This window comes from Mycetomoellerius zeteki, unplaced genomic scaffold (genome assembly GCF_001594055.1).
Source record: "Mycetomoellerius zeteki isolate Tzet28-1 unplaced genomic scaffold, Tzet1.0 scaffold716, whole genome shotgun sequence".
Classification (NCBI taxonomy): domain Eukaryota; kingdom Metazoa; phylum Arthropoda; class Insecta; order Hymenoptera; family Formicidae; genus Mycetomoellerius; species Mycetomoellerius zeteki.
This window is the reverse complement of record NW_017257738.1, coordinates 87,961-100,776: the sequence shown is the minus strand read 5'-3', so window position 1 is coordinate 100,776 and position 12,816 is coordinate 87,961. Positions and strand designations below refer to the sequence as shown.

The following is a 12,816-nucleotide window of genomic DNA, read 5'->3' as shown; positions in this document are numbered from 1 at the left end:
CGTTATGCAAGAGTCTGTGCTGCGGCCATGAATCCAGCATATGGATATTGTTATGTAGTTTACATCCACTTCTTCAGAGGGCAGTAGTGCGCGGCGACAGTTTGCGGTTACAGGAAAAAGGCTCTCACGTCCTCTCTCAGGTTTTACTCTGGTAGAGTCCTAGATTTATCAGATAAATCTAGGACTCTACTCTCTGGTAATAGTGATTGGTCAGCCAGTTGTATTCAGCGTCGAGAAGAAAATTCCTATACAGACGCCACGCAATAAATGGAACATTTATATTCGTATCGAAAGCCGCATTCCAGCCCTGCATTGTGCTTACATTGTCCGAACTCTGATTGCGCGCCGTAAACGTCGGTAACGATGCGAGGTCGAGGAACGTTTTACAGACATTGGTATGTGTTGTTCCCCGATACAAGTGTCTACCGACTCCGAATGCACGAGAAGTGTTTTACGTGGGCCTGCGAGTGATTCGGCATCATCTTTCTGGGCCAAGATTTTTACGCAGGTACGCGCCTTTTTACGGCAACGCTACGCGGGCAGTTGACTACTGTGGACCGCTCGAAACACGATCCACAAATAGACGAATAATGGTCCGGTACTTGGTGCTTGGCTAGTCTCTGGAAGGGTTCAAGTTCGACAATGCGGCGCCTGCACGTCCCCGTTCGGATCTTCTCCCGCGTACGCATCGACGGGTCACCGTAACCTCCAAAGTTTGTTTGAGGCTTGGACCAATACTCCATTCTGACATAAAACAACAACCCGGACTGTCGTCATGCAGATGGCTCGTCCTGCTTTGAGCGTGATGTGTCGAGAGCAGCTTGCAGGTCAACTCCCGTGTAAACCCGCCTCACTCCTCACTAGAGTACCTTTACGGATAATCCCTTGGCTATTGTGGATCATCCTGATCTATTCTGATCTGTCTCTATACGCGGCCTGTATGTAATTAATTCATCTGTTTTGTTTCAATAGTGCAGCTATGAACACTACAATAAGCACTGTCAGTAGCGGTGGTGACAAACGTTTACCAGAAACAGCTGTGCAGACCGTGGCACAAAACTTAACTACGATGCAACAGAATGTACAGAGTGTGCAGAATGTGCAGAGCATGGTACAGAGTAATGTACCGAGCATTCAGCCGACTCAGACTATTGTTGGATCCATGACGCCCAGCAGTCTAGTAGGCAAATCGGTATCTTTGGACATGAATCCAAAATTGTCTTTAATGAAACCTGTGGTACCTTCTGGTTCTACTTCGTCTACAGAAACGAGTAAAATAACAACAACGGTAATTCTAGCATTGTGCTGAAACTAATGTTATAATGTTATAAAGTTAATATGTTATATGTTGCTTATAGGAGTTGCACATACAAATGCACGCACATACAAACGTACGCACATACACACACATATACACACAATCATTATATTTTATTTTATAGTGAAATATTTTATTATGTTTTACTGTAAAATAAAATATAGTAGAATATTTTGTTTTATAATTAAGTATATAAAGATTTATTTCAATACTTAATATTAAACGTACCAAAAAATATTTTATATAATGTGGGATATTTTAATAATGTAAAATTAACTTGTCAAGTGCTTTAATGCATACATACATTTGTGATAGATTTATTAATATCAAATTCAACGTTTCTAGTTATGTTCTATAGGATCTACAGTAAAAATAATATCACCAGGAATGTTAAGTACTGTGGAAAGGCAAATTCCACCTCAAACACAATTACCACATCCAGTCACTATACCAGCTACGTATCATGTACCGCGTGGACCTGCTGCAGTTGCTAATATCTCTGCACCTAGATCGACAGTTGCCACTCCTATTGTCAGGACAAATATAGGACAAATTGTACCTGCTACTAGACCAGGGTTCGTACATACCTAAAATAAAACAGTTTCTGAATAGTAGTCAAAAAAATCAAACATAATATATGTAATTAAAAGGAAGAAATTTAAATAGTTATTTAGAAATATATATGCAGAATTGTTTTAATAGAACAAATCAGTTATATATCACATCACATATCAATTTTTTCAGTAGTAATACACCAATCTCTAATCCTCAATGGCAACCTAAAACAACATCTGTTGCATTATATGCGCAACCGCAAAGACATCCTACTCCTTCCGTCAGCAGAGTCTCCAGGCCATCGTCCACTGTGTATACAGGACAACAGCCAAGATTAATTACGCCAGCCAGTCAAGCAAGATCTGTTCAAGCTACCATGGTTGCTGGTAGTTCGTCCAGGTTAATAGCACCCGTCTTGCAAACTAATCTTACTAGACATCCAGTTGCACAAAACAGACCGCCAACGCCGCAAGTAGTAACTGTGTCACAGACCTCGCAACCCACCAGATCGTCGACACAAACTATTCAAGTAAATTATATAATATATTAATATATGTATACATATATAATATATATGTGTAATATTTTAATGTACAACTTTTTGTTTACTATTTTACGCACTTCCAAAAACTTACAGTTGTCAAACACAGTTTTGAGTCATGGTACACGAATATCGACACAATGCGTTCGACCCGGAGGTGAAGGCATACGTGACGGTTGAGTGTACTACTTTTCTGAATTGCACATAAATGCCAAGAAGGGAAATATACAATTTATGAATTTATAAATTTTATTGAAATGTTTAGCCTACCCAGTCTAGCAGGCCTCTAACTACGACTGGTACGACGAAACGTATAGCTGCATCACCCATTGTGGAGACAGTGAACAGAATAAGCAGTACAGCTTCAGTTACTGTCGGTTCGGTGGAATCAACAGTAGGACGACAATTGTCAATTAGTGGTAATACGGTGGCCGGACCATCGACCGTTAGCCATATCGTTATTCCTTCGCAACAGGTAGATGTTGTACTCTAATTTACAATATATTGAAAATTCTTTCAAGGTGATAAATGTAACAATTGTTTAACAGGTTCAACCACAGCAAGGTGCACCGCGTGTTGTTCAAACCGTCACATCTCTGTCGAATCTCAGTACTGTATCACAAGTAATTACAACGACCGCAAATACACAGTCAAATGCAATGCGCATACTGCAAACAGTTCCAACCACAGTTGCAAAAATCGCAGGAATGTCCTTACATCCTTTGCCCATCGCTCTACCGGTTAGGGCTGCATCGGCGCCGATCAAGGCTGCTCCTACACAGTCCCAAAATATTGGACAAACCGTCCAAGTGAAACCGGCACCACAAGCTAATTTACGCATGTCATCTACCAATAACAGTACAGCCACAAGTTCCGCTCAGCCGGTCCAAGGGCAATATATACATCCACCGCATACTACTACGTATCTTTCCTTTGAGACTACAGGTAAAAATCAATTTAAAAAGGCTAATAGAAGGATTATCTTTTACATTCTTGTATCCTGTGACAAATATAATTGCATTGTCTTCTGCGATAACAAAAAGAATGTTTTTCAGGAACGTATTCACAGTTTCGACAAGCTTCAGTGCAGCCAGTGAGATTAGTTGTTGAGCCAGGATATGAAGAACCCCATGGTAAACCTAATGCGTCTCCCAGACCGAGCATTCTAAGAAAGAGAGATCATGACAATTCACCAATTAAAGGTATGATTATATTAGTAAATATAAATGAATCAATATAACGACATGTTATATAAAAAGTATCATTTATTCTATAAACAACATACAAATAAATATATAATAAATAAGGAATAGGAAAATTCAACTACATGTCAAAACTGATGATATATTGAGTTTTTTTTTTTTTCAAGTATATTTTATTGATTTATAATGATATAGAAATTGGAAGATTTAATTTTGCAGCGTGTTGAAACATGCTTGAAAATGTTGACCTTAATGTATTAATTAAGAAAATATTTATATGTGATAGCTATGATTGTTTACATATGGAAAACAATTCTCGTTCTATTACCCAGTTTGTTGAGACAGTTCAAAACGAAAAGAATATTAAAATAGAAGTAAATTAGGTATTAGAGATAAATTTTTTGTATAGATTCTTTTAATATGCTACATTTATAATTAATTATAGTGGTTTTTATTTTCTCTATTTTCTATTATATATTATAAAATAAGACCTAAAATTTCCTGCTAATAAATTACTTATATTTGTTTAATGGATATCCATTATAGAATTTCAATTTCACAGGGGAGTCACAATTTTTTGCAGGTGCAGCTAAAAATTTAGTTCCCATATTAGCATCTTTGCCATCAAGTAGATCAATGTCCAGTCCACCATGCTCACCAAAAGGCGATCAAGATGGTGGATGCCAAAGTTCTGGATCCACGACTGTATCTGCTACATCTTCACCAGGTCTCGACGAGGAACTTGAACAATCCAGAATTACTATTAATCCTACTATAGAAATGTCGCCGAGAAAAAAACCACGCAAACAGCAACTTACAGGCGTAGAATTAACTGAACCTAAATTTACGGAGGAAGAGATGCAATTTCTCACTGAGGAAAAATTGAAGAAGGAAAATAAAGAGGAATCAAAAGAGAAGTTGTCCGACAAAAGGCAACTCTCCAATGTACAAAGTGATATTAAATCATCTACTCAACAAACAGAAATCACAATACGATCACGGCCTGTACCAAGTTTATTAGGTATATATAATACAAACATTTTGTTCCATTATATCCATTACATCATTCGTATTTTCTATGTTATGTTCTTCCTAATCATGGTATGTTTTTAGGCTCTTCTTGGAAAAACAAATGGACAGTTAGATTACAGCACTATAGAAGACCTAGCGATGTCCGACCTCGTGAGGAAAGAAGACCAACAGTTGCTGAACTGGCTCAACAGAAATACGTATTACAAAGATTAAATGGATGGAAAATCTATCATCTCACTACACAAATGGAAGATATCGCATCCCTTGAAAAACAGGTATATTGATTTGTCACATTGTTAGATTTTCCTTCAATTTATTTATCTTTAGACAGCGAATCATGTTTGTATGATACATCTGTAGGTCCATGAAAAATTAAAAACGACACTCACACTACTGGAATCGCAGCAAACCGTTAAAAGTAAACATAATGATGGTCTCGAACGCGTAAACGAACTGATTAAGGGAAACATGCAGCGCAGTAATTTAATCAGTGAGGGCATGAACGAAGCACGTACACAACTAGTTGCTATATTTCAACATAAAGGCCCTATTACTGATCTTTTGCAACGCTGTGGTAACAAACGAGCACAGAAAAAGAGGGACAAATGAGCAATTGTGCTGAATAAATACAGTAGAATCTTTATAAACGAACTTTGTTGAAGGAAAGTTCAAAAGGGAACTATTTTTATCTGTGTCACAGATTCTATATATAGGAATAAATAAATGGTTTTATAAGTCTAAAAAAGACATGACTATGTCACTATATATAATAATATGTTTATAATTTTATTATATAAATCTAACGTTTTTATTTTAATATAATACTTCTTACTCCTCTAGCCAAATGTCTTTCTATTTATTTATTTTCTGCCTCCGATTAATGCACATATCTCTGTTTAGATACGTGACTTCTTAAAAAGAAAATTAAAATATTTATTAGAACAAAATACAATTCAAATAAACATTGACCACGTTCAGGACAATATTTATTTTGTAACTGTTGGAAGTTTTCTTCGCTGAGAGGTAGGACTACTCCTCTAAATTCAAAAGTATAATCGACGCAAAGAAAAAACATTTTGCGTAAATATTTTGCTTTCAAAACATTCTATTGAACCCATGATAGAAGTATATTTCATCCACTAGACCGGTAGTCAGTTCTTATATTCAAGATCATCTTAAGTTCAGCCTTGAGGTGTCATGAACCAATCTTAGGCCGGTATTCATAGTCGGTTCTTATTTAAAGACCGTCTTAAGTAATGTCTTAAGATGCTAATGCGGCCCTCTGATTGGTTCGTGACACCTTAAGACAGAACTTAAGACGATCTTGAATATAAGAACCGACTATGAATACCGGCCATAGTAATTTTCATTCTCTTCGTTTCTGAGGTTGCCATGGTAATAACAAACCTTTTAAAACAAGCTTGGTAATAGAAATCCTGATAATTGTTAAGTACAAATATATAACGCGATTCTATGAAAATATATATTTCGTAAAGTTCAGCAAATCTTGAAACAACATGTGGTGGGGATATAGTCAACCGCTAGATTTACAAGCTGAAATAACACAAATAGAAGACTGTATTTTAAACAATCTTGAAGTATTAATTGTAGGTTCTGGTGATGCACGGCACATTGTGAAAACGTTAGCTTCATCTTATACACATCCTGCTCAAACTATAACGTATCACATTGTCGAACCGACTTTGGAGCAAGTTGCTAGATCGATACTTTTATTAAGCCTTTGCTTAGAAAAAGATTTGGGTATGTATTCGTGAATACTGATATCAAGCCTATGTTAGAGAAATCAATGGAACTAACACACATAATTAATATACCAGGACTGCAAGAGGCGACGCGATATTATTTGGAGATTTTAGGAAACACTCTTTTGAGACCGGCTACGGCTAAATATTTAGCAAAATGCGCCAAACAGCTGATCGATATTCCGACCCGCACTGTTGAGTGTCCATGGTTATCGTTAGAAAAATTTAAGCATAAGGATAGGGATAATTTGGAATCTATTTTTAAGTAAGTTAAGAGGATACAGCGTAATAAAATAATAGTTTCTAACAGTGGCGGATTTTGGTATCTGAGACGCTCGAGCAAAATTTAATTTGAAAGGTCCTACAATGCAAAGCATCTAGAGACAGACTTGAAAAATTCGTCATTGGTTTTAAGTAAAGGTACTTAATACTTCCGCAGGCATTTATGTATTTCTGTATTAATTTTTGTAATAATTTCTAATAAGATTCTGGGCACGTGCAACATGCGAAGGAGTTCCCATTGTAAATTATTGGGATCGCAGAATCAGGAAATTATTAAAAACGAGATATGACTATAGAGAAGGCGTTTTTGATTGGGATTATTATATGGTTTTAAAGCCCAGATGTACCACTAATCTTACTATACAAGAATATAGGTACGTTTATACATTGTAAGCATACAGTTAAAATTGTATACAAAATTGCGATCCAGATGATATGCTTCTTTAGTTGAAATGATTATCTCAATATACCAATGAGAAAAAAACAAAATATGTTATTATAATTATTAGATTTTGGAGAAATAATGGAATAGCTTTTACATGGCTTGAAGGTGAACCAGTTAGAAGCAATCCAACTCTGTTAAATAATATAATACAACATGGACCTGGTTTTATACATTACGCATATTTGGGAGATATTGTGAATGGTCCCTTTTTTACGTGGGCTGCTGTTGGAAAAAATGAAGACAAGTAATAAAATATATTCGAAAGAGAAATTTACATACTTGCTTCCTATAAATAAAAGTTCTTAAATCTTAAAGACGTAGGGCAACTGACATTGCTGAACGTGAGATAATGCGTGCAATTCATGAAATAAGAACGAAAGAGCCACTATGTGAAGATCATGTCGGTGCTCATAGGGATGTCTCGATTTTAAATAGCATTATAGTGAGCGAAATGCCGGATATCGAAATGGAAAACGAATCATGGACAAGTACTGGAGATAAATCTAAACAAGATAAAAAGATTTCTTGGATAGAAGTACCAAATCACAAGGTACGTTTTGTACTCTTTAATAGCCAATGTGAATGAATTTGATATACCACACTTATTTTTAGATAATATTTCATCCTATAACGTCGCTGGAGTCTCTCAAGTCTAAATGCGAATATATAAATAGATTCCATCTGATTTGGGTGGCACATAATATGACTAAACAATTACCAAATTTGGTACCATTGATATCTGCTGATGCACCGATGATTGTGGAATTGCGCAAACATATGGCAAATCTTCACAAAGAAGATTTGCAGAACTTTACTAGAGAATTGAAAGAGATCGCGCAGACGAATGGACTCCGTTCACTCTACGACTTCGATTCTAATACACATACTTTTGCTCGTTTCTGTAAAAATTAAAAAAAAAGTCCTTGAGTAGTTAAATATATTTTAATAGATTATAATTGTGACTATGTTTCACACATACTGTTATAAGCTAAATACTATTATAAAACATTTAATCGACAAAATACAAATATTATACAGAAAATAAAATGTCAGTACACAATTAGGTTGAAAAATATTAACGATTTTCAATCTATATTAAAGACAATCTCTTTAAATAATTCTTTTTTAAAAATTATAATATAATTTTACAGCTCGTTTTTGCCAAACAATAATACAGTAAAAAAAAGGGATAGAAGTAATTAAGGGATACAGATAAAAAATAAAAGTAAATTTTATTACAAAATATCAAAGGATTTTGACTAACAATGTTTTTTTGCAAAATAATAAATACATAATTAAAATGATTTTAAAAATATCCATAATAATCAGTAATTAAAAGCTGCGAATGGTTATTTTAAATTACTGAGAATAAAATTAATTATGTTTTAATGGTATAAAGTACTCACTAGTATGAAGGTGCCTTTTCATGCTGACGCTCGACGCTCATTTTCGCGTCAAAATAAGTCACGTGATACAAATTGACGAATATCAAGCATCAATTTTGATCACGTGACCTGATTGGTCGCGTTCAGCAGACTCAACTGTTGCGGAGCGGATCAGTACGCGCTCGCTGCTGTTGGATGATCTAGAATATTCTAAAAGAATACACTAATAGCAACGAGCGTTCACGGATTCGCTTCGCAACAGTTGGAGAGTCTGCTGAACGCGATCATTTTGACGGTAAAAATGAGGATCGAGCGTCAGCATGAAAATAAGGGCACTTTCATACTAGTGAGCTTTATACCATTGAAATAATTAATTTAACTCTCATTAATTTAAAATAATCATTCGCAGCTTTTTACTACTGATTATTATGGATATTTTTAAAATTATTTTAATCATGTATTTATTATATTTTATTGAAAAAAAGATTGTGAATCAAAATCCTTTGATATTTTGTAATAAAATTTACTTTTATTTTTTAGAGGCTCTCTATTACAGGAGGTGTGCGAATAGTTTAAAATCAAATCTTATGATGAATTCGATCATTCGCACTACACTACATCAGTGTATATTAAAAGCTGCTTTAATAAAATATCTCAATGCAGTGATACAGTATAATTAATTTTACCAATGAAATGATACATATATATTTTGTTAAGTGACGTAACAATATCATTAGTAGATAGTTAATCATTTAAAATATTTAGATACTTTTACTTTTAACTTTCACATTTAACTTTGCTAATTTCATGTAAAGCAGCTTTTAGTATGCACAGATCTAGTGTAGTGCAAGTCAGTGCAAGTGATGACCAAATTCGCTAATAATAGATTCAATTCGATAAGTTTGAGATTCGAGAAATCGAAATAATCAATTTAAAATTTCGAGAATCATCGATGGTTCGATTTCAAATCAATTGCCTATTTTATTTGCTTAATTTATACATGACTCTCATATAAGTTGGAAATGATTTATTTTCTCGTTTACTTAAAAAAAATGTTATTGAAAATATTTTTAAATTAGCTTTTAATGTAAATTCAGAAAAATTTGATTCAAATTCGATTTGTTTTCGAATAAAAAAGATTTGATTCGTTTTTTAAATTTTTGAATATATTATCAAAGATTCGATTCAATTCAACCTCATATAAATATTTGATTTGCACACCTCTAGTGTATTATTTGATTGGATAAAATAGCTGCAATATTGTACTTTATATTCTTGTATTGGCTAGTTCCTTAGCTATTTCGGACACTACGTTCTTATCTTTTTCTTCTGCCTCTTCTTCAGATTCTGTATCACTTGGTGGAAAGTCAGGAAGCGCTAAAGAACACAAATATCATGATATACATAGGATAAGCACAGAATAATTAATGTTCTTACCAAGTCTGTCTATTTTTTCCTGCTGGATATCCTTTAAAAATTTTTCTTGTACAGCTATTATTTCTTCAGTATTTGCGCAACGAGCGTATTTTTCCAACAATTCGTTGTTTAGTTCTAGGAACAAGTGTCCCCAACTAAATTTGTTAAGAATAAGGTCAGCTTCGTCTGAAAATCCCGTTATGATTAAAGTAGCTGCAATAGCCTCAGCACAACTCAATTCACAGGGTTTTGTCGAATTGGCAGCAACCAAGAAAGGCAATATGCGAGGATGGGATGTCCTTACTTTGTTGAAGGGAGTGTCGTCGATACGTGACCAACTACAATCAACAACTGCACAACCATACTTCTCTACAATCTTGCGATCCAACGGAGTCACGCACTACGACAAACATTTTATCTAAGAATCTAGACGACGAGATCATTGTTGTTTATTGTTTCTTTATTTTACCATATTGCCTACTGGAGTAAGGCAAAGGCCTGAAAATCTTGTACCCAGTCGCAGCAGCTTTGTTAAACCATGTCTCACTAGTTTCTTGCCAGTACCATGTTTGGACTGTTTAGAGCAGTGCTCTAGATCCCACATAGCCACAGGAAATGGCAATGACCATTCGTTTACCGTCTCTGCAAAGAGATCACAGTCCCAATATATATTGGGAACAAAACACGAAACTCGTCTTAATCTAACCTGTTTCATCGTTCTCCTTATCCGAGCTCTCAGACCTCCTGTCCCTTGTCTGATGATACCTCAGCTCCTTGCAGAGAACATTACGGGGCCTTCGTTGCAGCAGTTTATTCTTGTCTTTCTTCCTACGTCCCGACATTTTTCAGGTACTCTGCACTATTCTGTACTCTTCCTTGAACGTACGTTTTTTCCAAATGTGTTTATCAGTGTTTACGTCTAATCGTAGCTTAACCTAACATCTGCTGTCATATTATCATGTGATATCGCAGGAATGTCAAACATATGTAAACACTGTAACTGTTTAGTTTTTTTGTATTGACTCCGCGCGTAGTTGTTACACGAATTGTTATGAATATTAGAGCTCTACAATTACATATTAACCAACTATACGTACATAAATGTAGTTATTGGTAAATGTTTCTTTAACCATCTTACCTTAAATTTTGATAAAAATACACTCATTCGATACCATTTTGTGTAGAAATAAAGGTTTCTATTGATTTTTTAAACATGTCATCACAAAATTGTTTCAAGGAGTTCAAGGAGAATCTGACAGAATAATTACAATGGAAGATGTAATACAAACGACAGAGTACGATTCGATTAAAGATGACGATTCTCTATACGTCGCTTCAAAATGTTGGAAACGCGTTATGGATACTGCTAATAAAGTACGTAAGCGATTTTTAGCAGAGTTTCTGAAAACGCGATATTTATGTTGCAATTACTTACTATGCCGCATTTGATAATCATATTTTTAGACTGGCTACAGAGAAGGGATACAAGATGGAGCAGACTCTGTGTTGCAAGAGGGATTCGACATTGGTTACAAAGATGGTTTCGAGACTGCTTTCACTTTGGGAAGGTACAAGGGTCTGGCTGCCGCTTCAACGTTCACATTAGAACATCCCACAGACGTGGCAGCTGTTCTCAAAAGAACTAGACGCGGTGCGTGCTGGATATGCAAGGTGGAATCGCAAAATAAAACTTCCAATTCGCATGAGCAAGCTCCATTCTCTGAAGTCCTGAGCAAGCAGAGAGAACACTCCGCAGAAGTAATAAACAGGCTACACGAGCATTTTGAACCAATCTTGAAGAAATCGGGCATTGAAATCAATTCAACTCTTTAGATATATTTAAGTATCTTAGCAATATATTTTAGCAATTTACAGATTTACGGAACGAATAATTGATTAGATTATATATATTAAAAATAATGTGTTTAATATATATTGCTACGAAAAGTTAATTTCCTGTAGAAATTTTTATTGAGACACTCAATACAGAGTTTCACGACTCAATACAGAGATAAGTGATAATGAACTTTTTTTTATAAATATAATCCTTCGGGAGAACCTTCCTTCTTTCGATATAACACACTTTCCTTGGATTTCTTAAAATCATCGCTGGTAACCTTCATACGTCGTTCACGTAGAGCCATTAAACCAGCCTCGGTACATATTGCCTGAAATAAAAATTTTAAATCCATTTTAATGAAACAATAAAAAAAGAGGGTTTACAATTTTGCTTTAACTTCGTTTGGCATCGATTTATTCTTAGAGCCACGAATATTGTTTTCTCTTATTTTAATAAAAAAAGAACTGCGTGAAAATGCATATACAGAGTTGAATTTTCACAGAAGATTATCCTACCTTGATGTCTGCACCAGAAAGATCATCCTTTGCCATAATTAATTCCGCAAGATTCACATCAGGTGCCAAAGTCATTCTACTTGTGTGAATATTGAAGATTCTTCTTTTAGTTTTCTCATCTGGTAACGGGAATTCTATTTTCCTATCGATTCGACCCGGTCTAATTAAAGCAGGATCTAAAGTCTCTATTCTGTTAGTAGCCATAACCACTTTCACATCGCCTCTACTATCAAAACCTAGTAATAATTTTTCAAATTTAACATCTGATATGTCTATTATATAATATCTAATATATTTATTAATATCTATTAGGTTGTCGAAAAAGTCATGACGTATTTTTTCTATATAAAATGGTGGTTTTCTTTTCTAATATATTCTACAAAATTAACATCACTTGATAGAACAACGTTTCAGCTTTAAGAATCTGTATTTTTAATTATACGATGATTTTTAATGGAGTTACGAACAATAAAATTAGAATGTTTCTTTTTATTTAATCCGTGAATAACTCAGGAAAAAAAT

General features: G+C 34.7%; 5 protein-coding genes across 14 annotated transcripts in view; 3 read left to right on the top strand and 2 right to left on the bottom strand.

The window, feature by feature from the left end:
• The first annotated feature begins 437 nt into the window (after nt 1-437).
• Nucleotides 438-5,373, top strand: LOC108729258 (Sin3A-associated protein 130). 7 transcript variants are annotated; one of them, XM_018458283.1, is made up of 10 exons: nt 438-508; nt 973-1,288; nt 1,664-1,893; nt 2,063-2,402; nt 2,680-2,889; nt 2,963-3,359; nt 3,470-3,616; nt 4,179-4,637; nt 4,730-4,923; nt 5,009-5,373. In XM_018458283.1, exons 2-10 carry the CDS (start codon nt 980-982, stop codon nt 5,255-5,257), a joined length of 2,535 nt encoding a protein of 844 aa, XP_018313785.1. In that variant the 5' UTR covers nt 438-508; nt 973-979; the 3' UTR covers nt 5,258-5,373. The 7 variants fall into 7 exon arrangements, with proteins under 7 accessions (XP_018313785.1, XP_018313784.1, XP_018313781.1 ...); XM_018458282.1 differs by lacking the exon at nt 438-508 and adding an exon at nt 765-827 and having other exon boundaries at nt 978-1,288; nt 2,066-2,402; nt 4,200-4,637; XM_018458279.1 differs by lacking the exon at nt 438-508 and adding an exon at nt 765-827 and having other exon boundaries at nt 978-1,288; nt 2,066-2,402.
• A 708-nt stretch (nt 5,374-6,081) lies between these two features.
• Nucleotides 6,082-8,073, top strand: Dnaaf3 (Dynein axonemal assembly factor 3). The gene is made up of 6 exons (XM_018458275.1): nt 6,082-6,409; nt 6,487-6,676; nt 6,897-7,067; nt 7,203-7,382; nt 7,454-7,688; nt 7,751-8,073. The coding sequence occupies exons 1-6, from the start codon at nt 6,166-6,168 to the stop codon at nt 8,048-8,050; spliced, it is 1,320 nt and encodes a 439-aa protein (XP_018313777.1). The 5' UTR covers nt 6,082-6,165; the 3' UTR covers nt 8,051-8,073.
• Nucleotides 8,074-8,482: 409 nt separating this feature from the next.
• Nucleotides 8,483-11,821, top strand: LOC108729249 (uncharacterized). 2 transcript variants are annotated; one of them, XM_018458264.1, is made up of 3 exons: nt 8,483-8,869; nt 11,177-11,313; nt 11,404-11,821. In XM_018458264.1, the coding sequence occupies exons 2-3, from the start codon at nt 11,209-11,211 to the stop codon at nt 11,770-11,772; spliced, it is 474 nt and encodes a 157-aa protein (XP_018313766.1). In that variant the 5' UTR covers nt 8,483-8,869; nt 11,177-11,208; the 3' UTR covers nt 11,773-11,821. The 2 variants fall into 2 exon arrangements, with proteins under 2 accessions (XP_018313766.1, XP_018313765.1); XM_018458263.1 differs by lacking the exon at nt 8,483-8,869 and adding an exon at nt 10,781-11,052.
• LOC108729248 (ribosome biogenesis protein TSR3 homolog) lies at nt 9,709-11,402 on the bottom strand. 3 transcript variants are annotated; one of them, XM_018458261.1, is made up of 5 exons: nt 11,375-11,402; nt 10,646-10,814; nt 10,409-10,581; nt 9,961-10,339; nt 9,709-9,900 (listed from the first exon to the last, which is right to left on the bottom strand). In XM_018458261.1, exons 2-5 carry the CDS (start codon nt 10,779-10,781, stop codon nt 9,791-9,793), a joined length of 798 nt encoding a protein of 265 aa, XP_018313763.1. In that variant the 5' UTR covers nt 10,782-10,814; nt 11,375-11,402; the 3' UTR covers nt 9,709-9,790. The 3 variants fall into 3 exon arrangements, with proteins under 3 accessions (XP_018313763.1, XP_018313764.1, XP_018313762.1); XM_018458262.1 differs by lacking the exon at nt 11,375-11,402 and adding an exon at nt 11,229-11,250; XM_018458260.1 differs by lacking the exon at nt 11,375-11,402 and adding an exon at nt 11,078-11,201.
• Nucleotides 11,822-11,891: 70 nt separating the features above from the next.
• Rpt2 (26S proteasome regulatory subunit Rpt2) overlaps nt 11,892-12,816 on the bottom strand; it is a 3,950-nt gene continuing 3,025 nt past the window's right edge. Inside the window, exons 4-5 of the mRNA XM_018458259.1 lie at nt 12,295-12,530; nt 11,892-12,107 (exon numbers count right to left, since the gene is read on the bottom strand). Coding sequence (XP_018313761.1) covers nt 11,973-12,107; nt 12,295-12,530 — 371 coding nt within the window. The 3' untranslated portion in view covers nt 11,892-11,972. The remainder of the gene's footprint in view (nt 12,108-12,294; nt 12,531-12,816) is intronic.

What these genes read in the sequence shown, in the direction of transcription:
- Dnaaf3 (XM_018458275.1), top strand. Translation starts at nt 6,166, where the DNA reads ATGTGGTGGGGATATAGTCAACCGCTAGATTTACAAGCTGAAATAACA. An exon ending in GTTGGAAAAAATGAAGACAA is followed by an intron (nt 7,383 to 7,453) that starts GTAATAAAATAT and finishes TAAATCTTAAAG; the next exon opens with ACGTAGGGCAACTGACATTG. An exon ending in TAGAAGTACCAAATCACAAG is followed by an intron (nt 7,689 to 7,750) that starts GTACGTTTTGTA and finishes ACTTATTTTTAG; the next exon opens with ATAATATTTCATCCTATAAC.
- LOC108729258 (XM_018458278.1), top strand. Translation starts at nt 776, where the DNA reads ATGCAGATGGCTCGTCCTGCTTTGAGCGTGATGTGTCGAGAGCAGCTT. An exon ending in CGAGTAAAATAACAACAACG is followed by an intron (nt 1,289 to 1,663) that starts GTAATTCTAGCA and finishes CAACGTTTCTAG; the next exon opens with TTATGTTCTATAGGATCTAC. An exon ending in GTACCTGCTACTAGACCAGG is followed by an intron (nt 1,894 to 2,062) that starts GTTCGTACATAC and finishes CAATTTTTTCAG; the next exon opens with TAGTAATACACCAATCTCTA.
- LOC108729248 (XM_018458261.1), bottom strand. Translation starts at nt 10,781, where the DNA reads ATGTCGGGACGTAGGAAGAAAGACAAGAATAAACTGCTGCAACGAAGG. An exon ending in TAAGGAGAACGATGAAACAG is followed by an intron (nt 10,582 to 10,645) that starts GTTAGATTAAGA and finishes ATCTCTTTGCAG; the next exon opens with AGACGGTAAACGAATGGTCA. An exon ending in GGAAAAAATAGACAGACTTG is followed by an intron (nt 9,901 to 9,960) that starts GTAAGAACATTA and finishes TGTGTTCTTTAG; the next exon opens with CGCTTCCTGACTTTCCACCA.
- LOC108729249 (XM_018458264.1), top strand. Translation starts at nt 11,209, where the DNA reads ATGGAAGATGTAATACAAACGACAGAGTACGATTCGATTAAAGATGAC. An exon ending in TTATGGATACTGCTAATAAA is followed by an intron (nt 11,314 to 11,403) that starts GTACGTAAGCGA and finishes TCATATTTTTAG; the next exon opens with ACTGGCTACAGAGAAGGGAT.